Source organism: Rhodofomes roseus, assembly GCF_022264815.1.
Source record: "Rhodofomes roseus strain CIRM-BRFM 1785 chromosome Unknown C8Q71scaffold_9, whole genome shotgun sequence".
NCBI lineage: Eukaryota > Fungi > Basidiomycota > Agaricomycetes > Polyporales > Fomitopsidaceae > Rhodofomes > Rhodofomes roseus.
Genome location: NW_025952965.1, coordinates 768,169 through 789,117, shown reverse-complemented (window position 1 = coordinate 789,117; position 20,949 = coordinate 768,169). Strand labels below are relative to the sequence as shown.

Here is a 20,949-nt window from a genome sequence, read left to right as displayed (position 1 = left end):
GCGAGAAGCAAGATGAAGCATTGCGTCCGGCCGCCTTCAACAGTGTCTGGCTGTCTATCGGTAGTAGGAAGACACCAGACAGTACTACCATCACCACCACCACCACAACGCAAGTAACAAACACATAATCTGCGCCATGTGATCACACAAACCTCGAAGTCGATGGGGCGTCGGGGCGACGGCATCTGTAGCTCTGGCTCCACGCGAATGTCGAGTGCCGACGAGGAGACGCAGAGCCACCAGCGGCCGAGGGCTCGAAGGCCTTCTTGCTCCCAGAGTGTGCTATTCATTGCTGCGAAGTACAGTCTTCACTAAGCAGGCCTGCAGAGACGGAACTCCGGTCCCACTGGAGTTCAGGTTACTCCACGCTGGTTGTATGGTATATAGTTGCGGGTCCACATGACATTCAAATCGTGTCCCGTCGAACCTTGGACTGAGGATCATTAACTCGCGAACTCGAATACGCAGGCACGATGGGTGTGCCTACTAACCACAGGGCGATCCTGCTTGCAGGCTTCGTCGCATTCGGTGAGTTGATTGCCAGTATAATGGGAAGGCCTCTCACGGGATGAGCAGGAGGTGCGCGATTAACCGTTATCCCCGAGCATATTTCCAATTGTGAGTTCTTGAACAATCTATACAGAGGAATACGTTGACCAACTGTTGTCGACAGAGTTTGACTGAACAGGATTCATCTTCGGCTATGATATGGGGGTCATCTCGGTGGGTTCTTCTGTTACCGATGATCTTCGTGTTCGCTGAGGGTCACTGGCACTAGGGATGCCTAATCATGACCGACTTCGCTGCTCGTTTCGGGCAAGTCGCTTCTGACGGCGTCCCGTATCTATCCAGCTCGCGACAGTCGATCATCACGTCGTTGCTCTCCGTCGGGTACGTACATCCTCATCTCCAGATCGAGGTTGTTGTCGAGTGTGTCGACCCGCTTCTCACTGATGGCAATTAGCACGATCGTGGGGGCGATCGCGCAGGCGTTCACAGCGGATCGCTTCGGACGGCGTAGCTCCATCATCATATGGTCCGCGATCTTCACCGTTGGCACCGTCATCCAGACAGCGACGAACCGTGCGCTTGCGCAGCTCGTCTTTGGTCGCTTCGTGTCTGGTTTGGGCGTGGGAGGCTTGTCAGGTATGTTTCGGATCATTGAGCATATATTAGCATGAATTGTGGGAACATATCTAACGTTGCTGCAGCGCTCGTCCCTCTGTATAATGGCGAGACCGCGCCCAAGGCCTTCCGAGGAGCTCTCATTGTTGTTTATCAGGTCCAGATCTTTATGGGGTGCGTGTCCGCAGCTTTTGTGGAGATACTGTATGGCTCATGTGCGACTCCAGGATATTTATCAGCGATTGTATCGAGCTGGGCACACACAACATAAGCGGCTCTGCGTCGTGGCGTATCCCCATAGGTTTACAGATCTTATGGGGCCTTATTCTTATCTCAGGGATATTCTTCCTCCCCGAGTCACCGTGAGCTTTACTATGGTCGCTCGCTACCCAATAGTTTTGTCTGACGATACTCGTAGACGTCATCTCCTAGGCACCGGCAGAGAAGCCGAAGCCGTGACTGTCGTAGCAGAGCTCAATGGCCTTCCGGAAGACGACCCAGTTGTACAAGAAGCGATCGAGGAACTTGAGTACGGTATTAGAGCCGAGAATGAAGGCGGGAAAGTGACCTGGATGGAATGCTTCTCCAAGCGGAACATGCTGTGGAAGCGGACGATCAACGGCATGATGCTTCAGTTCATCCAACAACTGAACGGACAGAACTTCTACTGTGAGTCAACTTGTCACAATCCGTACGTGTGGTTCTCAACGGGAGCTTCCAGTCTATTATGGCGATACGTTCTTCCAGGTATGTGTTGGCCACTCCTCGACGCTTCGCCAATCGCTCACCATGTCTTCTTCAGAGCGCTGGTACTCAGTACGTTGTTTCCTGGCCTGATCTATAGGTGTTTTTCCAACGAAATTGCGAATCCTATAGGCTGTCTCCGTATGTCATCCAAACCATTCTCGGGGCGGTGGCTGTAGCAGGAGTGTTCCCTGCCCTCTACTTCATCGATGCTTGGGGTCGTCGAAGGGTACGTTCCGACGCAGTCCTGCTCAACTTTTCTGACACCAGGCGATGTAGTCTCTCCTCGTCGGCGCCTTGCTCGAGGCCGTCTGTGCGGTCATCGCGGGTCTCGCAGGACACTTCATGCTCGCGCCTTCGGGAACACCCGTCAGTGAGCTCACGCCGCGCAATCGGCAAGGCGGAGACGTCCTCATCGCGTTCGCGATCATGCACGTATTCACGTACGGTGCCTTCTGGGGGCCGACGCCTTGGTCAGTTTTTCCAATCCTTATTGACTACGCCTCCGCCTCATGTCATGATAAGGGTATACTTGGCAGAAAGCTTCCCCCTCCGAGTGAGACCAAAGTGTATCGCGCTGGGCAGCGCTGCGAGTAAGCGAACAGTCCAAATCCGCCCTCTCGCTGTTGCTGACTGTGAATAATAGACTGGGTGTGGAATTTCCTCCTGAGTTTCTGGTCACCACGCATCGCTGCGCGGATTGGCCCTCTCATCCTGCTGATCTTCTTCGGCATGCTGATCTTCGGTTGGCTCTATACCTACCTGTTCATTCCTGAGACGGTTGGCCTCACGCTTGAGGAGGTACGTTGAATGTCTGTCGCCACAAGTTCTATTCTGACATGGATGTTAATAGGTGGACGAGCTGTACCGGTCCGGTGTCAAGCCGTGGAACTCGCGCAAATGGCGTCCCAGTGAGAAGCATATTCACGACAAAGCGTCTGTTTCAGCCGAAATGGTAGAAGTCCAGGAGAAGAAGGATGAATCAGAGGCGTCGAGCCAAGCATAATTTCTCGCGCTCAGATACTTTGGGGAGGACTATAGCCCTACGCTTGCACATCAGTCGCGGAAGCATTGCTGTATGAGGACTACTAGTAGGCGCATTATCCGTCATATGTGTGACGATGTACCACAAGATGTGCATGTATGTATGCGAGTATACTTGCTACTTACTACTTGCGAGCTAGATACAGATCATACAACTGGAACCACATGCGAACTGATGTCATTGATGAGTTTGATCACCGCGAACGTGTCTTCTAATCGAACGTGGCCACGATCGGTGGCGTCAGTAGCTGTATATCCGGACCTGAGTGTGCTATCGCGATGAAGTGTCATTGCAACACACGTCTCGTCCACTCTCCGACCAGCCACCTGTACTGCGCTACTACCGTAAAACGATGCCCTCGACTGAGCTCTCTGCGGCTGATCTACAGTCTATCCTCGACTTCACCACCAAGCTCGCCCGGACCGCCGGTGAGCTAATCCTGCAAGGCTCGCAAGCCATTCGATCCTCCGGCAATGTGGACGAGAAGAAGAACTCGGTGGACCTTGTAACTGAGTACGACGTGAAGGTAGAAGAGCTGGTGAAGAAGGAGCTTGGGAACAAATACCCCGACTTCAAGTTGTAGGTCCCATCCTCGAGTGTCTGCTCTGAATATTGCCTCAGTCGTGAAGGGCTGTTCATCGTCTCCTCTGGTGTGATAGCGTGGTGTAGCATTGAAGGCTCATCAGGCGGGATACATCAGTATAGGTGAGGAGTCCTACGCCGCGGGCTCCAGGCCGCCACTGTCGGACGAGCCCACCTTCTGCGTTGATCCTATTGGTAAGTGTACCAGCAAACTCCGGCCAGATAGGAACTCAGGAAAATTCGGTTACATGATAACAGACGGGACGACCAACTTCGTGCACGGGTTCCCGCACGTTTGCATCTCCCTCGGCCTCATTTACAAGAAGGTCTCCGTCCTCGGTGTCATCTACAACCCGTTCCTAGAGCAATTGTACACTGCCATCGAAGGTCAAGGGGCGTACCTGACGCAAGGCAGCCGTGCTCCCGCGAAACTCCCGCTTGCGTTCCCTCGTCCGTTGCCGTCGCTCTCCCAAGCCCTCATTGGTACGTGCTGAGTAGGATCGAGAGACTCCACGACTCATTACCGTTACCCTGCCAGGTATCGAATGGGGTTCGGACCGCTCAAATGACATAGTTCGTGCCAAAGGCGACTCCTTCAAGCGTCTTGCAGGAAATCCCAAGGAAGGGGTAGTGGGTGGGCGGATGGCCCACTCCTTGCGTTCCCTCGGCAGTGCAGCGCTCAACTTCTCCATGGTCGCCCAAGGTGGTATGGACATCTACTGGTAAATACTGCCCTTTGTAGTAGATTCTGACACGGTGTTGACATCGCTTCTGCAGGGAGATCGGGTGTTGGTAAGTCCCAAAAGAAAGGCAGCATCTTCATATCCATTGAGATGCCATTGCTTAGGCCCTGGGATGTTTGTGCGGGTTCCGTGATAGCTCAAGAGGCCGGCTGCTTCCTCGCTGGCGCGCACGGCACACCTCTGGACAACGTAGCATCCGAAGCGTGGCTAAAGGGTAGGAAGCACTTCGTCATCCGTGCCATCGGCGATACAGAGGTATGTCCCCCTTCCTGTGACTACCCGTGCATCTTGTTGAGTGGGCATTGCTTTATCACCAGACGGAGAAAGGCGTCGACGCGCAGAAACGATTGGTCAAAGAGTTCTACGAGACTGTCGAGGACGTAGAAGCACATTGATTTAGTAGTCGAAGTCGAAAGTTGGCTGTACGATACGCTCACTGGTGACCGAGGAAATGTCTCTTCGGAAAGCGTCGGGTTGTGTATTTACTACTTACACGACGTTGACGGTATTGACAAACACGCTGTGTTTTTATGCAACAGTACACATCTTGGCTTCGGTCGTGAATATTGCTTTATTCGAGTGCTTCCGCGCGAGATGCTGTCGGCCTTTCGCTAACTTCTTGACATACGACCGTGCCAATGAAGCGTGCCAACACAGTGAATAACGTAGCAACGAAGCCAATGAAAAATTATAGGATTAACAGACAGAAAGTTCAACGCGCTGGATTATCCAAATCGAAGCCTCCCTCTACCTCTTCCATACCCATTTCCGAGCACACCACCGCGAAGGCCTGTTGACCGCTGCTCAGTTCGCTGAGGAGCAGCGGCTGCCGGACGTCGGGAGGACGACGCAAAGTCGATCTTAGTACGCTTTGCGCTGCCGTCCTGTGTAGACTGCTGTTCCGAGCGCGCCTTCTGTGCTTCGGCTGTCGGTGTTGGAAACACAAGAGGCCGGCGCATGAACCAGGGCCGTCAGGAAACGAGGGCGGGAGGGACGGCACAGGGATGGGGGGGGGGGGGGGGGGTATGACATGCACATATAGGAGTATGTCGGCCCAGAAGGGACGAAACACGAGAGCAGCGCGCCCGACAAGACGAGGAAAATGCATGAACAACAGCCCGACACACGACATAGGGGACTTACCGATGCGGTCCGCGTACCACTCTTCTCGCACGTCCGTCGGGTCCCAGAGCTCCTCCGGGAAGTTCGTCGCGCGCTCGTCGACATCCACGAATTCCACCAGCCGCGTGTACAGGTGCGGGTTGCGGAAGGAGCGGTTCGACATGAGGGAGTCGTTGAAGTGTTTGGGGTCATTCGGGTCTCGTTTGAGGGACATGAACTGCGTGAGTTTTGCCTGACATGCAGTAACATAACACATGAGCATACATGGTTGACACCATACAAAGTCTGTATGGGACGCACCTCCAATGCTGAGTCACACGGCGCCGACGGCGGCGGCGGCGGTATGCCCCAGTCCTCCACCCCAGGAATCTCGGCCGGTCGCAGGAGCCTCCGTATCTGGGTAAGCTCGTCGTCCGGCCCCTCCTCATCGTGCATAGTCATGCGTGAAGCAGTGTCCGGCAGGTCACCCGACTCCGAAGGCTCTGCGGGGGCCGACTCTGTGACCTCACCCTCGGCGTTGTCTGAGAACTGGCGGCGCAGACGGGGGCGCAACTTGACGTGTGCTGGGCGTCGAATTACGACTTGTGCGCCGCTCGAAGAGGATGCGCGCGGTTGTCCGTGTGCTGCAGCAAAGTTCAGTTTCTGCGGACATACTGAGGTAGGTCATGTGCGGATCGGTGCACTCACCGGCTTCTGGTTGGACGTCAGCACGCGCCTTCGTTGGCTTGTCCTAACCCAGCAGAAAGAAACAGCGCAGGAGGAGGGAAACGGCGGGAAAGCGAGGAGAGGATGGCTGCTCTTACATGAACTCTCTTCTTCTGCGAGTCTCCCGCATAGTCTTCGCGGTCACTCTGGGAATCTTCATCGTAGGCAACTAGTCCTGCGAGGGCCTTTAGCATATGATGGAAGAAAATAGATGGCCGTATGCGCACCCTTAAGCATGGCGATTGCAATGAATGCCACAATTCGGTAGTGGTGCGTGAACAAGACCAGGAACGACCTCCGAGGCTGCATACTGAGCGGAAAATTACGTAATCGCGTCCTCCTCAGGCTCCGGGCCTGATTTGGTAGGTCTAGTAGATCAACCAGTGACTCTCGTGAGTTCGGGGCCTGCAGTTGTCAAACGACACAAGAACGCACTACACCCGGGTCCTGATTCATCATGTATAGACCACCACACACCGTCCACGACTATCGTACATTTTTAACCTCCCTTTACAAAACCTTTTGCGTGAAGAGCGTCTTGATAACAACAATGGTACCCATTGCCCCAGCCGTCCAACCAAGTCCAGTACTCCAACCACTCGCGCCAAGTACGTTACGTTGGCCAACACAGACTCCCACGACATCATAGAGGAGAGTCAGGCCAAAGAACGGCGTAGAGACGGCCGTTGCAAGAGGGAAGAGTGCGTACGTGAGGCCTTTGACGAGTTTCGACGGTGGTGCCGTATAGCGCTACAAAACGGATGTTCAGATGAAGACGTCTAGTGTTAACGGTCCATACGTACACTCATCACACCCCCATTGTCGAGTAGGTCTAGGACTCCGATACCCGCGAAAGTCTTTGCAACCAGGTGGGTCAAAACCGTGAGCCTCGAGCTACCCGGCGTGACAGGCGGAAGACGAGCCACAGCAGCGAGCTGGACGAATGAGTTGATAGTGACTAGGAATTGCGACGCCGTAAACTCCTCGCGCAGCCAGAAAAAGAGCCACCCGGCTGTTCGGTGGTGAGCGTACGAAACAAGCACTACGAGGCGACCGACCAATGCAGAGGTTTCCCAGCGCGTAGATGGGTGCATACTCCGTCGCGGTCTGGACCGACGCGACTTCTTCGGCGGTGACCCCGTTTGTATCACCAGCGCCGATCTTCTCATATCCTGCAGGGTTCAGGGAGAAGAGCTTGCGGATCCAGGCCAACTGCAGGACGACTTGTCCGGAGAAGAACGCAGAGATGAACCATGGGTTCGGGGAGAAGGCGTAGTGGTTCTAGAGAGTTGTCAGTCGGGCATAAGCGACAGTAATGAGCTGATTTATCTGACCCGGTCTGCGACTTCCTTCATGTTGGGACTTGTGAGCATGCCGTACAGCTGCGTGCCGAAGTTGACGACGAAAGACCCTAGAGTGAGGTACTGGGCTCGAGAGACGTGGTTGCCCATGTCCGCAGATAATCGGTGTTTCGTGAGTGGTGGATGGGAGAAAGAGATGTGCGGTGTGGCCGAGAACATCGTCTGTACATATACTCGAGGCGACTGCCATTTGCAGCGACGTCATTGCGCTTGGTGACGTCGCAGACTGCAGACCGTCTGGCAGGAGATGCGCTACGGATGACAGCCGTGCCACCGGGTGGCGGGACACGCGCGCACGCTCCTCGGATGCCAGAACAAACACTGCCAGGTACCCAGTACATGCATTGGCATATCAATGCACACTTGTCGTCCTTGTATATATGTCTGGACGCAGCTGGTTGTCCTGGACATCGCTGCCTAAACGACTTGTCAGATCATCTGGACATGCATCGAGGATCACAACACGCACCTCAAGGCGCATTCTGCCCGGATAGGTGCATACTCAATTGTAATCTTAGCAGGTATCACACTCGGTAGCGGCAAAAACTATATTCACTGTCCTTCTGTAGTCTCACCATCCACATCGGCGCGCCAGCCTTCCCATTCCTTCAGTGCAGTGTGGAGGTCTTCGCCGGGAGACACATCCACCTCGCCCATCTTAACCCCATACACGCCCTCCACCAATGCCCTCCTCAGAAACGGAACGAACACCTTCACATACACCGTCCCCGCTGACTTGAGAGTCTCGATCTCTTTCTGATCTTCGTCTTCTACGGGCATATACTTCGGTTCGGATGTCCATGGCCGATCCCGAGCAAGACTCAGCAGTGTACCGAGTCCGCGCGCCAAGGATGCATCCAAGGCACGTAACAAGTCGTCCAGTAACTCGACAGGCGCTAGCAGACGCAGACCATTGAGTGCAGTCAGGATAGCGTTCGTGTATGTCGCTAGCGGCGGATACGACACAAGGATAGGCGGTGGAACGTTCGGAGGCCCGGACGAGAGCGCCTGCAGTTGGGTGTCCGTCGGTAGTGGAGGCGACAAAGCGGCGGCGGCGGCGACTATGAATCGCGAAGGCCTCTTGGAGGCCGTTTTGAATTTGTAGCTCGTGCTGGGCTTCAGCGCGTCACACCACCCATCCGCTGCCCCCTCCAGCTCGTTTTGTACGCCCATCCGTACCGCGTCTATGAAGATGGGAGCCAGTAGGCCCTTGAAGTCCATGCCAACCCGAGCAAACGAGTTCGCGCAGTACGTGAGTTGCGTAAGGAGCGACGTGAGCAGGGAGGGGTCCGGGATGTGAGGGAGCGTCTCGCGCAAGAGTGCCAGGAGCCGTTGCAGATGCAAGCCGGTGAAAGTCGTGAGGAGCATGTGCAACTGTGTCGGCGCCGCCCTCGACGTCGACGGCGCCCGCTCGAGGAAGATCGTCGTGTACTGCGTGACGACATCATACACACACTCCCTCCACAGGTCGACGTACTTCTTCAGATATCGCGCATACGCCTCCTTCTCGCGCTCCTTGTCTCCCTCGACGCCCTTCTTCTCGACCTCGACCGTCTTGAGCAGGCCGTCGAGGTACACGCCGCGGCCCGTGAGGAACGCGAGCGCGAGCTCGGGCTCGTCGAGCACGTCCATCTTGCGGAGGAAGCCGACCGCGCGGAAGAGCGCGGGGAGCTTCGCCTGCTCGCTGAGCATGCGCAGGAGCTGGCCGAGCATCGCCTGCACGCGCGCGTCGCACTCCGCCTTGACGCTCTGCACGAGCGCGTTCTCCGGGAAGCGCGCCGCGAGCCCCGCCGCGTGCTGTGCGAGCAGCAGCGCCTCGTTGTAGGTGTGGTTCCGCACGCAGGAGTCGAGCAGTGTGGGGAGCGAGAGGACGTCGTGCAGCTTGTCGTGGTGCTCGAGGACGAGCGCTGCTTTGCGCCTGTCCTTCTGGATGGAGCGCGTGTCTTCGGCGAAGGATTGTGCGGAGGACTCCAGGGATGGGAGGGATGAGATGAGGGCATCGAGGGAAGACGAGAAGGCAGAGAGCGAGGATGAGAGGGCGGAGGTTGACGAGTGGATGGAGAGGAAGGTCGGGTAGGACGTGTAGCATAGCGTCGTGAGCGCATTGGTGAGCTGCGCAGAAGACGACGAAAGCTCTGCAGGCTGGGACGTAAGCTCGGATAGCGGTAGAGTTGTAAGATGCGAAAGATACGCAGACGTGTCTGGCGAGGACAAGACCGACAAGGGAAGAGTGCCCGTCGAAGCAAGCAGCTCTGGCAGGGTGGGTATCTCAGGTTCCCCGGGTATACTTGCCACTAAGGCGTCCGTCATTGTGCCAACTGAGAGTACAATGAATCAAATGGAGGCAATGACATCGTTTGTAGCGGACGTACGTTTGGAACCTGCTTTCCCTCCGACACGATCGAGTCTGAGCTGAGGTCGCTGTAATGGGCGCTCATACCCGCGCGCTTCTCTGAGTCGCCACAAGCGCGCATTCATTGCGACCTCTTCCCCGAAGCGCACGTCTACACTCGACGCAAGTTGCACTCGTGCGCAATGACCATTGATACAGGATATCTGCTCATATTCGAGGCAATCTCCTGTTCTTAAATCAAGCATTCCATAATGCGCGCGCGCCCTCACTGGCACCGTTTGTCAAGAGTAGGTATCGAGTCATAACGCAACTCAATACAGGAACGACTCGCATTCCAGGCTTCTCGGCACATGCGACCATACGTCGGAGGTGGTCATGTCGGGCCGTGAAGGCCATTGCAAGCCGTTCCAGAGCCATTCGTATGGAAAGGAACGCATGCTATCTCAGCCAGGAGTCTCAGCTGATAGCGAGCGCAACCCTATACATATACCAACCTAAGACCTTAAGCTCCGTTCTCTTAGTCCTCCTCTTTCCTCCCTACCTTCCTCGATCGCATATCATCATGACGGACGCAGAAGGCCAGATCCACCAACCCATCCACCCCGACATCCTGAAGAAGCTCGATCCTGAGTTCGCAGCCTTCCACACCGCGACCTCCCTCTACCAGGTCCCGCTCCATCTCCTCCCCTGGGACCCCGCGGTCCGCAAGGGCAGCCCCGTCAACGGCGCCTCGGAGCCCCTGCCGGTCGGGAGCATCAAGGATATCCCACTGGGCAAGTTCAGCGTACGGGTGTTCACCCCGGAGGGATCTGCGCCTGATGCGGGCTGGCCGGTACTCATCTACTTCCACGGAGGCAAGGGTCTGCGCGTACCTTCATGATGTTGCGCTGCTGAGATGAGGGTGCCCAGGTGGCTGGACATTAGGCAACATCAACACCGAGAATGCATTCTGTACCAACATATGCAAGCGTGAGTTACATTGCGAGCACGTCGTCTACTCCGATCCTGTTGTCTCTGACGATCGACCACGATCACAGGCGCGAAAGCCGTCGTGGTCTCTGTCGACTACAGGCTCGCACCTGAGAACCCTTACCCCGCTGCGGTTGAAGATGCCGTAGAAACCTTGCAGTGGGTCTATGCCAACGGTAAAGCACAGCTGAACATCGACACCACAAAGATCGCCGTGGGCGGATCGTCCAGGTAAACCCACCCGCTATCGTCACGTACCATGAGCAGCCGCTGAAGTCGGACAGTGGTGGTAACCTCGCAGCCGTTGTCGCCCACAAAGCAGTCCAAGCGGTGCCTCCGATCCCCGTATTCTTCCAGCTCTTGGTAGTTCCCGTCACCGACAATACCGCCACGACGTCGGGCGTACCATACAAGTCCTGGGCGGAGAACGCGAACACCGTGCAGCTGACCCCAGGCAGGATGTTGTGGTTCCGGAACAACTACCTTCCAAACGAGAAAGATCGCACCGCCTGGGAGAGCTCTCCCATCTTCGCACCCGAAGAGTCGTTCAAGAAGCTGCCGAAAGCTTGGGTCGCCGTGATGGACCTGGACGTGCTGCGGGACGAGGGCATCGAGTACGCAAACAAGATGAAGGCTGCAGGAGTAGACGTCGAGGTGAAGCTGTATGAGACGGCGCCGCACCCTATATTGGCGATGGATGGTGAGTCCTCTTGCGTGTAGTCCATGCCAATGTTGACTGACAATCGATATTGCGTCCCCTCAGGGTAAGCACATTAACAGCTCAAGGCAGACAGTATGACTGACCGTTCTGTGCAGAGTATTGGAGATTGGCAGGAGATTCGTGACCGATGCGGTCAACGTAACAGCACAGGCCTTTGGCACCGCTTGAGCTCACGGTGGTACATCGTAGGAAAGCAGGTCCTCCACTAAGGATCGGTTAGCACATGTAAAAGGTGGTTGTACAGTCATAAATGGATGTTACATTAGTCTGCGCATGAACATGATCACAACCCTATCTCAGGCGAAGAGGGTCAAGCTGCCATCCATGTAGCGCAATCTGAATAAGTGACACATCGTCAGTACTCAATGTAAACGCATCCCGCGGCCGTTGGAGCCAGTCGCATGGTTCCTAGTTGGTGTGCGTCACTGTTCGTCAAGGAGTGAGAACAGATATCATCACCGTTCGCAGCAGCTACTCAGGAGGCAGAGCTTGCAGACGGGCCGAGGCTGTAAGACGAGCCGCGAGCTTAAGCCGACGCGTGTGGACGATTCCACCTAGAGCGGGTGTTCGTGCGAGATCGAAGTCGGTTCTGCACAAAGGAGTCACTTTGAGAAGTGGACCAAGAAATCGCATTGAACAAGCATAGGTGATACACCTGCCTCTGATCAAACTACCGTTTTTGATGCCCCGATGAGGACGACCTCAGGAGGCGATGTTATCTGCACAGCATAGATAGGCTTTCAGAACAACGGATATGGGCCATAGAAGCAGAAACAGCGGCTATACGATCGTACGTCTCGATAACCTGTATCATAGAGAAATTCAGTACTCGGCATTGAAGGATATCGTACTCTTGCTCTTGCATCCACCGGTTTACATATGGGCCTGCATGATGGCATCTGAGATGAAAGCAGCGGTGATGGGTCTCCCACCGAACCAACGGCCATTGAGGCCCTGGATGGCCTGCTTGGCGGCGTCGACGGAATCGAACTTGACATAGATCTCGCCCTATAGGTGGGAGGTTAGCGGGTCAATGCCCTTGGCATGCCTGGCATGCGCCTACCTGAGAGTCCTTTTCGACTTTGATGAAGTCAACGGGACCATACTTTGACTCGCTTTCGCTCTTGACATCCTCAGCGAGATCTTTGTCCCAGTCACGTTCAGTCTCCCTACGAGAGAGTCAACAATGGTTAGTATGAACAGACGAGCAAACATACTCTTCGGGATCAAACATATTCCTCAGCAAAACAGAACGAGACTCCATGGCCTGTGGAATGTTAGGCTTCATACTGCGACAACTCAACGATAAGTCGCTGTGCAACTCAAGAAGCTGAACCGACTGACATTGGTTGGGGCCGTACCGGTGCCTGATCGGTTCTGGCTAATTTCTGCATCAGCGCCTGTCGCGAAGCTGCGTTCAGATTACCACCTAAAAACAAACCAGGTCAGCGGGCAAATCCAAGATGGGGCATTGAATCATTAAAATTACCGCCGGCTTCATCCAGAGAGTCCTGCTGTGTGTACTTCGTCGTCCCCTTCTCGTGAACTGTGTTGACGCGCAACTAGACCAAAGGGTCAGGAGCCTGGATGGTTGACATAGACGAGAAACTCACAGTACGGCCCGCCAATTCGAAGCCTTCCATCTGCTCCAAGGCCATTCGGGCGTCCTCCGCACGTTTGTATCTGTGATGTCCTCGTTAATAGTGTCACGGAGAAGTATGTGGGAGACTACGTACTGCACGAACGCATAACCCTTACTGCGGCCCGTAGTAGGATCACGATGCAAATCAACGAACTCCAACTCCCCAAAGGGCTCGAAGACCTGCTTGATATCGGACTCGGTGAGGTTGAAATGAAGAGACCCAACATATAGTCTATGGGTGATTATTAAAACGCGAGTAACATGATATGGTAGCGAACTTACTGCATGCCGCCATGAGGGGCGCTGACGCCAGGCGGAAGGTTGAGGTTGCTATCGCACGCCGTCAATACTAGTCGGACAGACGCATACAAACCAACGCCGCACCTGTCTCCTGCATGGAGTCTGTTCCTCTCGGCTTCAGTATGCTGTATCTGGATAGGCAGACCCATTACGACAGTGCCACTGAGATTGATAGCCTTGTCGACAAGTTCGACCGTACGGAACTCGACATAACCAATTCTATAGAAATGTCAGTGCGGCCATAGGGGAAAATCCGAGAAACTGACCCCTTTGAACGCCTCGAGATCCTATCCGTTACTATGCGGGAGTCCATCACAGAGCCTTCTCCGAGGTGGTCCTCGAAGAAGTAACCCAAGTCACGAGCCGTGAGTCGTGCGGCAAGCTGAGAGACAAATACCGACCGAGCTTCAGAGTCGTCCTCTTTCAGTTCATCGGGATTCATCATAGGATCCTCGCTAGGCATTGTGTAGGTTGGGGATGGCCGCCTAGGGTATCGCATATAAACATGCGCGGATGAAACACTGAGGTCTCGATGCTCACCTAACTGGAGGAGTATCCTTGACCTCATCCATCGGCACAGATGGTCCTCGACTTCTGAGGCTCGGTTCACGCTCCCTCTCCCTATCGCGGCGATAGCGCGGCAGGTCGTCGAATTCGTCGCGAGGATCGCGTGCTCTTGGTGCCCTGCGGTCACGCTCCCGTGAGCTGTCTCTGCGACGGCGAGGACTGTCCGTCATTGGAGGGGGAGGAGGGGGAAGACCCGCCGACGCAGGAGGGGCAGGCAGTGACGACTCCTCTGGGCCGTCATCATGCCTCTTCCTCTTCAAACGTTCGTCTGCATCTATGCCGTCCTCCCCTTCGTCTCGCTTTCTGCGTCTGTCTCGAGACTCCCGTTCGTCTCGCTCCCTGTCGCGGTGACTGTGCCGGCTTTCCGCCCTTTCCTTCTCCGAGCGATGGCGCTCCCCATCGCGGTCGCGACGCCTCTCTCGGTCTCGATCCCTGTCATAATCTCTATCCCTATGCCTTTCTTTGTCATGGCGGTCGTCCCGGTCTTTGTATCTGTCGCGTCTTTCGTGGCTCTTGAGACGATCATCGTAGTCTTCGCGTTTGTCGCGCCTATCCCTGTCTCGCGAGTGAGACCGGTGAGAACGTTTCGTTCTATGCGTCTCGGTTGAGTGGTTTCGCGACCTACAAAACTTCGTCCAGCAAGCCTATCAGTAATGACATTGGAATACTTACGATTTCGACCGCCTATCAGGAGATTTCTCCTTGTCCACAACCATTTTACCGTTGAGAGACGACATGCTTCTCGAGATGAAGGTACAATGGGAGTGGGACTTTGAGCACTGTGTGGTACAGTCGAAGTCGCCGGCCACCCGGGCGCAGGGCCAAGTTGTGACAAAGATCACGTCCATGTCACACCCATGCCGTCACGCATCTCTCCAGACAACTGTCCAAGCGCCCGTAGACTCAGGCCCGCCGGAGGCTGCAGTACTATAAGTACTATGCCAACATGATTGGCGCCACACTCAGGGAAGCGAAGGTCTATTCCTCTGCAATCCAGTATCCTATGATACAGCTACACGGGTATTCGATACAACATCTATGTCTACAAGAGGTTGGCAAGCCTCGAGCGCACTCTCTTCTCTGCCTGCACGAGCTCCGTCTCCTCCGACTTCTTGTACAACACGTTCAGCGGGTTCTCATCACCCTCCTTCTCCAGGTCGGCCTCGATCTTGGTGAACTCGCCGCTGAACTTGCCGTTCAGGACCTGGACCGTGACTTCAATAAATGCACAACAATGAGTGACGCTCCTCCAATACCTGATTGTGCAGGATGTTCTTGAAGTGTTCCCGTGTTGCCGTACCATCCAGAGCAAGCGCGCCACTCAGTTGGCCGTATTGCGAAACAGTGGAATGGTGCTTTAATTGCGCGATGAAGCCGTCCTCCGCTGCACGCTCGAAAATCTCAGCAGGCTCCTTCGACATCCACCTAAACGGACAGGGTCAACGGTATGCTAGGAACACTATCAAGTCTAGCTCACATCTCGTAACAGAGCGCCTCGTCGGAGCACCCTGCATCCTTGAGGACACTGAAGGCCTCTCTGGGTGTGGCGTAAGTAGGTGTGACTTGTAGCGGAGGACGTCCTATACACACCTGAACAACATAATGATGTTCGGCCAGAGTGCTTGCTCGGCGAAGAGATCCATCGCAGTCTCCTCGTATACTGAGGAGTCGATCGCACCAGCCTTGGTTGCGCCGATGGCACGGGACAACGCAAGCGCAACTGCCAGGCCATTACCGGTACCATCTTGCTCGACCGAGACGAAGCAAGGGAAACCCTTGCCCTTAACATACAAACTGCGCACGGAGGAGCCGATCATCCTAGTGTCGTTACTCAGTGATCGATGTGCACAGCGAGGAATTTCCCGACAAACCTAGGAGCAACCATGACGACGTCTTGTGTGGGCTTGAATTTGAGAAGCTTGAAGAACACATTGTAGCCACTGGCAACGACGATCGCCGCGGTGTCCTTCAAATTAGGCGTGAAGGTCTCGTTAAAGACTCGTGGCTGGACTTGGTCGGGGACAAGGATGAAGACGACTACGAATCGCCGGTTCACCAGCTGCTCCTCTGGTTGAAGAACAACCTCACTCACCATCGGCGGCCTTCGCGGCCTTCACGAAGTCATGCTCAACTTTGAAGCCTTTCGCCTTCGCGTCCTCTGCGTACGAATCGGGCCTGTTCGCGATGAGAATCTGCTCGTTGGGAATTCCAGAGTCACGCAGGTTCTGGGCCTGTGCTGCGCCCTGGTTGCCGAAGCTGTCGTACTATGTGTGAGAAACGACACCGCCGGGGGTTCACATCATACGTACCCAAGGAATACGATGGTCTTGTCCTTCAGGACATTGAGGTCAGCATCTTGGTCGTAATAGCTACGAATGTGTATGTCAGCACCGGTGGACCAAGCAAAGTGTATGCGACTCACATCTTTGCGGACGGCATATTGGAGTGCTTAGGTGAGTAACAAGGACCACTTGTAAACGGAACTAACGGCGCCCACTCACTTATATATTCGGTATTCGCTGCCCTCGTCGGACATCAGGACCGTCAAGCGGGTACCCGGATGTTCTGCACAAGGATTCTTTGCACATATGACACGGTCACCGTGTCCTCTTGGACATAGCGCAATGTCCCTGTGACAGGAAGCGGAGCACACGGACCGTGCCTACGACGTCAGTGAACGGCTGAAGAGTCCCAGCGACCTGTCTACGCACGGTTCAAATGATGGCGAAATCAGATACCGAGGCGCACTCTGGCGCACTGGACGGACTACATAGCAGCTGGGCTCATGCACGCCCTAATAGCCAGACCCCAGCATCATCATGGCGGGACTTCTCTCAGGCAAGGTGGTGTGCATTACTGGCTCATCTCGCGGTATCGGACGCGCGTGCGCGGTCGAGTCTGCCAACCAGGGCGCACGGGGCCTTATCCTGCACTACTTTGGCGACGCGGTGACAGAGGCGGAGATCCGTACGCTGCAGGAGGAGGTGGAGAAGCGCTTCCCGGAATGCAAGGTAGCCACAACGCCCGGTGACATAGCCGATCCCGCCACCTCGTCCAAGGTATGGCCCTCTCACGTGCTCCCCCAAGTCCGCATCTCATCCACTCGATGGCGATAGATCGTTGAAGTAGGCGTCGCAGCGTTCGGCCGCATAGGTAGGACCGTAAACATGAGCTGCGGAAGCGGATCGCTGACGGTCGGCAGATGTACTCGTTAGCAATGTTGGGATATGCCCCTTCGCAGAATTCCTGACAATGCCCCACGCTACCTGGGAACGCACACGGGCGGTGAACCTAGATGGCTCGTTCTTCGTAACGCAAGGTCGGTACCGATATGCCAGCGGAAACCCTCAGTCTGATGGCATAAATTTATCATCAGCCGTAGCGAACCAAATGAAATCCCAAACGCCTCAGGGCGGATCCATCATCGGCATTTCGTCAATATCCGCGCTCGTAGGCGGCGAATTGCAATGGTATGCACACAACCGTCAACCAAGAAGCGCACCTCTGACGACTGACTGCCAGCCACTACACGCCGACAAAAGCCGGCATCCTATCGCTCATGCAGAGCTGCGCGGTCGCTCTCGGCAAGTACAACATCCGTGCCAATGCCATCCTGCCCGGGACAATCGCGACGGACATCAACAAGGAGGACCTCTCGGACGACGCGAAACGCGAGGCTATGGTCAAAAGGACATGCCTAGGCCGCCTCGGTCGTGAGTAAAAATTCATTCCCGATGCTACCAGATACTCACCCGCGCACGTAGAGCCGGACGACATCGCGGGGCCTGTTGTCTTCCTCGGCAGCGACCTAGCCAAGTATGTGACGGGAGCGTCGCTACTTGTAGACGGAGGACTATTCGTCAATTTGCAGTGAATCGAAATATAAATACAATGTGACTAGCAGCCCTTCCCCGGTTCCATCGGCTCCCCGTCTAACTGAAAGTCTCTGTGAAAGCCTGAGAGCACCGTCAGAACCGCGGAGGAAACTCCTATATATATATATCTCACCTTCAAAGCTTAATACACGCGCGGTTGGGTAAACGGACGCTCGTTTCACCTGCGACAACTCACGCCCTGATTTCTGTACCGAGTACCTTGTCACCAACCACAGCGGGCTTTGCATCGACCAACACAGTCACCCATCGCGTCCACCCCGGTCCCGGGTTCCTCCATGCGTGGATGGTACCACGCTGGATCACAACGTCGCCCGGAGTCTCGAAGAGCGTCTCGCTGCCATCCTCCATTTCCAGGATGATCTTCCCCTTGACTGATTGTGGACTGTGTGAATTGATGACCATCGCCTAGCAGCAGAACCACATACTAAGGACATTGTAGTCAAGAGACGTTGTCCTATGCTGTACATACACCCCATATCAGGATGATTGCGAGCAGCAAAGCAGAGACCCTGACTGTACCATCGGCACTCTCGTACCCGGAGCGAGATCGGTGTACCGCAGCGCTGTTCCGTTGTGCATGAATAACCCAAGGTCTCCGTCGGCGGTCCTTGTTGTCCCGTCCACACTAGCGCACTGTCAACACGGCACGTGCTGAGCATAGAGTAGAACGACACACGCACTCGCCGGTGTTGTCGTCCGTGGGCACCTTATCCGTAATCCAGAGCGGGTTGCCGCTGACCCCAGCGAAGCCAGATTCCTACAGGCTCCAACAGTGAGTGTGAAAAACAAAGATCATTGGAGGTATACCGTACTTTGCGAGGTACAGTGCCGTCAGAGCGAACGATCGCGATGCCAGCATCATTGTGGCCTGTCACCACACGGCGCAAATCTGGAAGAGGAGAAGCGTCAGAGCTGGACATGGTGCCGTCAATGCTGTCGTCGAGTGCAGCTTGGGGAACGCGTTTTGCTTATATCCTTGTTCGAGCAAAGTCCGCTTCGCAGCCTGTTCTCAGCCCTGCGCCCCCGCCTACAGACGGTTCTATCACGCAGACTCGGTATGCCGATTCCCCCTCGACCTCTTCACGTCATACCCGCACACATTCGCGATCGGCTACGCAGATAATCACACGCAGATCACTCGCGATAGTCCCCTGGGGCATGTCCTGTGACGTACCCCGCGCAACACGTCCAAGACCATCGCGGCTTCGGGGGGGCGGGCCGCCCCCCTCCGGCGAGGGCGTGGGGTTCCGTACGAGAGCGGGGTTCTCTGACTGACTGGGTTCTAGCCCAATGCACGGACCGAGGCTTGGAGTAGGCAAGCAAGCATGAATATCACATGGACTACGCGTAGACGATGAGACCGTATGAGAAGAACTAGGGTGCAGTGTCTGTTCGATGGCGTCAGCGACGCCGTTTGAGCGGAGGGAGGGGGATGAGGGGCAGTTGGGATGGATGACTCACAATAATGATACTCGTCGATCAACGGGACCCAGTCTCTCATCAACGCGCTGAACAGACCGAGCAGCGGCGCGTTCGCCGTCTTGTTCGCGAATGCCTCGAGCTTGGGCCTGAGACGCAGAATGAGCGCAGCGTACAGACATAAGAAGCATAAGAACGCACTTCGTCCACGACTCCCAGATCGAACCCCGGAGGATATACCAAAGCATGTCCCTGTCGCGGAGTGCATACTCGGCACGCTCCAGCTGGGCCGATCGCTGTGGTACGCGTCTCATGTTGCGAGCTAGAAGCTCCATCATGAGTATGACCATGAGTGGGTTGGTGTTCCTCCTCTTGCGCGAGAGCATCGTCGCTGGAGAGGTGAAATTAGTCAGGAGCGACAGGAGCGCTAGTCAAACAGGAGCAAATGCTTACCATAGACAAGAGGGCGGAGGATGTATATGATCTCCGAGAGCCAGTCTTTCGGCGAGGCGAGGGTCGCAATCAGTGCTGTAGGAGGCTTCACTGACGATGTGTTCAGAGCCTTGGGCAGAAGGAAGTCTTCTACTTGCTGCGGAGATTGTGTGGGAGGAGGTGGCGTCAAGAGAGGGTGGAGGGGTAGCGGCTCATGGTTGTTCTTGAGATGCTCGGGAGTCACGGGGAGAGACGACGGTGGCGAAGACGGCGCAAGAGTCGGGGACACTGCTTCCGCATCAAGAGGAATTGCAGAAGGATCGAACTCGCGTTCAGGGATGGGTGGTGTGAGTACAGGTCTCCTGGTGATCCGCAACAAGACTAGACGTGAGACCGCCCTACAGAATGTTGGTGAAGGATGCCTCGACGTCAAGGACGGACACTCACTTGATGACCTCCAAGAGCACGATACCTCTCCACCGGTTACGTTGCGAGACCTTCCTCCGCAAGCCCATCTCGATCAACAGTTCCGTGAAGCGAACCAATTGCAACACGCGAGCAGCCCACTTGTAAAGCGAGTCCTTTTCAGACCATGCACGGGTATACCGCGTGTGCAATGACGGAGGTATGAGGGCTTTGTACTTGGGATCCGCCTGGACAACCTTCTCCAGGAGCGTGTCATGATACATGCTCATAACATTGAGGGAGGCGGACACTGGAATGCGTACATCGCGCAGGCTCGTCAACTACACGGCAGTACGGGCACAAGACTGTACGAACAAGCCTCTGACGCCAACTCTGCATCTCTGAACCTGCCCGGCAGGATCCACGTAATAGACCTCAAGGTAGATTCGAGGGAAGAGATGGTGGAGACATTCTTGACGAGGAAGGACTCGTAGCGGGCGAAATGAGACGACATCGAAGAGAAAGACAAGCCCGGGCGAGGAGACCGCGGGAGGCCGCCTGAGGGAGAGGCAGCAGCCAGAGAGAGCTGGGTCAGGGTGTGGTGGGCAGCTTCGAACGCAGGAGCCATCCGCGCGCTGGGGGCCGCCTCGGCGTCGCCCCGAGGGCACTCCCAGAAAAGGCAATGCTGTAAACACTTGATATCCTCGCGGCTGCAGACCCTCCCGGTCCAAACACGCCTCTCGTCTGGCCACCATCCCCGCAGCATTGCAATGTGGCCTGCATGCAACAGCAATGGCAGGGTGTGCTTGCGGGGCAGC

The 20,949-nt window shown here is 55.5% G+C and overlaps 11 protein-coding genes across 11 annotated transcripts; 4 read left to right on the top strand and 7 right to left on the bottom strand.

Annotated features, from left to right (window-relative positions):
• Window positions 1–473: 473 nt before the first annotated feature.
• On the top strand, window positions 474–2,875 carry C8Q71DRAFT_707323 (general substrate transporter; the record flags this gene model as incomplete). Its single annotated transcript, XM_047920554.1, has 14 exons — window positions 474–543; window positions 689–723; window positions 779–891; window positions 965–1,146; window positions 1,212–1,299; window positions 1,353–1,487; window positions 1,544–1,794; window positions 1,847–1,872; window positions 1,928–1,941; window positions 2,002–2,098; window positions 2,149–2,342; window positions 2,395–2,462; window positions 2,516–2,670; window positions 2,723–2,875. The coding sequence occupies 14 exons, from the start codon at window positions 474–476 to the stop codon at window positions 2,873–2,875; spliced, it is 1,581 nt and encodes a 526-aa protein (XP_047779397.1).
• Window positions 2,876–3,266: 391 nt separating this feature from the next.
• Window positions 3,267–4,927, top strand: C8Q71DRAFT_900131 (uncharacterized protein; the record flags this gene model as incomplete). The annotated part of the gene is made up of 6 exons (XM_047928796.1): window positions 3,267–3,493; window positions 3,615–3,691; window positions 3,755–3,979; window positions 4,035–4,218; window positions 4,344–4,494; window positions 4,557–4,927. 6 exons carry the CDS (start codon window positions 3,267–3,269, stop codon window positions 4,632–4,634), a joined length of 942 nt encoding a protein of 313 aa, XP_047779396.1. The 3' UTR covers window positions 4,635–4,927.
• A 37-nt stretch (window positions 4,928–4,964) lies between these two features.
• C8Q71DRAFT_706701 (HCNGP-like protein-domain-containing protein) lies at window positions 4,965–5,796 on the bottom strand (the record flags this gene model as incomplete). Its single annotated transcript, XM_047920519.1, has 3 exons — window positions 4,965–5,164; window positions 5,383–5,593; window positions 5,662–5,796. 3 exons carry the CDS (start codon window positions 5,794–5,796, stop codon window positions 4,965–4,967), a joined length of 546 nt encoding a protein of 181 aa, XP_047779395.1.
• Window positions 5,797–6,576: 780 nt separating this feature from the next.
• Window positions 6,577–7,517, bottom strand: C8Q71DRAFT_706782 (uncharacterized protein; the record flags this gene model as incomplete). Its single annotated transcript, XM_047920522.1, has 4 exons — window positions 6,577–6,816; window positions 6,870–7,078; window positions 7,125–7,347; window positions 7,401–7,517. 4 exons carry the CDS (start codon window positions 7,515–7,517, stop codon window positions 6,577–6,579), a joined length of 789 nt encoding a protein of 262 aa, XP_047779394.1.
• A 239-nt stretch (window positions 7,518–7,756) lies between these two features.
• On the bottom strand, window positions 7,757–9,844 carry C8Q71DRAFT_591610 (Dor1-domain-containing protein). Its single transcript, XM_047919564.1, has 3 exons — window positions 9,800–9,844; window positions 7,897–9,745; window positions 7,757–7,844 (listed from the first exon to the last, which is right to left on the bottom strand). Exon 2 carries the CDS (start codon window positions 9,735–9,737, stop codon window positions 7,980–7,982), a length of 1,758 nt encoding a protein of 585 aa, XP_047779393.1. The 5' UTR covers window positions 9,738–9,745; window positions 9,800–9,844; the 3' UTR covers window positions 7,757–7,844; window positions 7,897–7,979.
• An 81-nt stretch (window positions 9,845–9,925) lies between these two features.
• C8Q71DRAFT_757251 (lipase/ esterase) lies at window positions 9,926–11,587 on the top strand. The gene is made up of 4 exons (XM_047923674.1): window positions 9,926–10,634; window positions 10,690–10,749; window positions 10,818–10,980; window positions 11,034–11,587. The coding sequence occupies exons 1-4, from the start codon at window positions 10,202–10,204 to the stop codon at window positions 11,467–11,469; spliced, it is 1,092 nt and encodes a 363-aa protein (XP_047779392.1). The 5' UTR covers window positions 9,926–10,201; the 3' UTR covers window positions 11,470–11,587.
• A 460-nt stretch (window positions 11,588–12,047) lies between these two features.
• On the bottom strand, window positions 12,048–14,777 carry C8Q71DRAFT_591432 (uncharacterized protein). Its single transcript, XM_047919563.1, has 12 exons — window positions 14,652–14,777; window positions 13,953–14,600; window positions 13,679–13,897; window positions 13,497–13,631; window positions 13,395–13,442; window positions 13,207–13,344; window positions 13,084–13,153; window positions 12,960–13,032; window positions 12,815–12,899; window positions 12,688–12,759; window positions 12,534–12,639; window positions 12,048–12,478 (listed from the first exon to the last, which is right to left on the bottom strand). The coding sequence occupies exons 1-12, from the start codon at window positions 14,714–14,716 to the stop codon at window positions 12,344–12,346; spliced, it is 1,794 nt and encodes a 597-aa protein (XP_047779391.1). The 5' UTR covers window positions 14,717–14,777; the 3' UTR covers window positions 12,048–12,343.
• A 244-nt stretch (window positions 14,778–15,021) lies between these two features.
• On the bottom strand, window positions 15,022–16,418 carry C8Q71DRAFT_796609 (IlvN-domain-containing protein; the record flags this gene model as incomplete). The annotated part of the gene is made up of 8 exons (XM_047925689.1): window positions 15,022–15,183; window positions 15,236–15,404; window positions 15,457–15,516; window positions 15,570–15,797; window positions 15,851–16,016; window positions 16,072–16,235; window positions 16,289–16,348; window positions 16,402–16,418. 8 exons carry the CDS (start codon window positions 16,416–16,418, stop codon window positions 15,022–15,024), a joined length of 1,026 nt encoding a protein of 341 aa, XP_047779390.1.
• A 380-nt stretch (window positions 16,419–16,798) lies between these two features.
• Window positions 16,799–17,853, top strand: C8Q71DRAFT_796608 (uncharacterized protein; the record flags this gene model as incomplete). The annotated part of the gene is made up of 6 exons (XM_047925688.1): window positions 16,799–17,038; window positions 17,096–17,132; window positions 17,182–17,298; window positions 17,356–17,449; window positions 17,502–17,692; window positions 17,744–17,853. 6 exons carry the CDS (start codon window positions 16,799–16,801, stop codon window positions 17,851–17,853), a joined length of 789 nt encoding a protein of 262 aa, XP_047779389.1.
• A 193-nt stretch (window positions 17,854–18,046) lies between these two features.
• Window positions 18,047–18,795, bottom strand: C8Q71DRAFT_707154 (uncharacterized protein; the record flags this gene model as incomplete). Its single annotated transcript, XM_047920545.1, has 5 exons — window positions 18,047–18,246; window positions 18,301–18,334; window positions 18,395–18,500; window positions 18,556–18,632; window positions 18,688–18,795. 5 exons carry the CDS (start codon window positions 18,793–18,795, stop codon window positions 18,047–18,049), a joined length of 525 nt encoding a protein of 174 aa, XP_047779388.1.
• A 362-nt stretch (window positions 18,796–19,157) lies between these two features.
• C8Q71DRAFT_707101 (peroxisomal membrane protein PEX16) lies at window positions 19,158–20,645 on the bottom strand (the record flags this gene model as incomplete). The annotated part of the gene is made up of 5 exons (XM_047920542.1): window positions 19,158–19,443; window positions 19,496–19,685; window positions 19,748–20,124; window positions 20,174–20,441; window positions 20,507–20,645. The coding sequence occupies 5 exons, from the start codon at window positions 20,643–20,645 to the stop codon at window positions 19,158–19,160; spliced, it is 1,260 nt and encodes a 419-aa protein (XP_047779387.1).
• Between the last annotated feature and the right edge of the window lie 304 nt (window positions 20,646–20,949).

Bases quoted from the DNA above. Each gene is read 5' to 3' on its own strand.
- C8Q71DRAFT_757251 (XM_047923674.1), top strand. From the start codon at position 10,202: ATGGAAAGGAACGCATGCTATCTCAGCCAGGAGTCTCAGCTGATAGCG. The intron at 10,635-10,689 runs GCAAGGGTCTGC...GAGGGTGCCCAG, and splicing joins ACTCATCTACTTCCACGGAG to GTGGCTGGACATTAGGCAAC. The intron at 10,981-11,033 runs GTAAACCCACCC...GAAGTCGGACAG, and splicing joins GCCGTGGGCGGATCGTCCAG to TGGTGGTAACCTCGCAGCCG.
- C8Q71DRAFT_591432 (XM_047919563.1), bottom strand. From the start codon at position 14,716: ATGTCGTCTCTCAACGGTAAAATGGTTGTGGACAAGGAGAAATCTCCT. The intron at 12,640-12,687 runs GTATGTTTGCTC...ACTCTCTCGTAG, and splicing joins AATATGTTTGATCCCGAAGA to GGAGACTGAACGTGACTGGG. The intron at 12,479-12,533 runs GTAGGCGCATGC...TCCCACCTATAG, and splicing joins AAGTCGAAAAGGACTCTCAG to GGCGAGATCTATGTCAAGTT.
- C8Q71DRAFT_591610 (XM_047919564.1), bottom strand. From the start codon at position 9,737: ATGACGGACGCCTTAGTGGCAAGTATACCCGGGGAACCTGAGATACCC.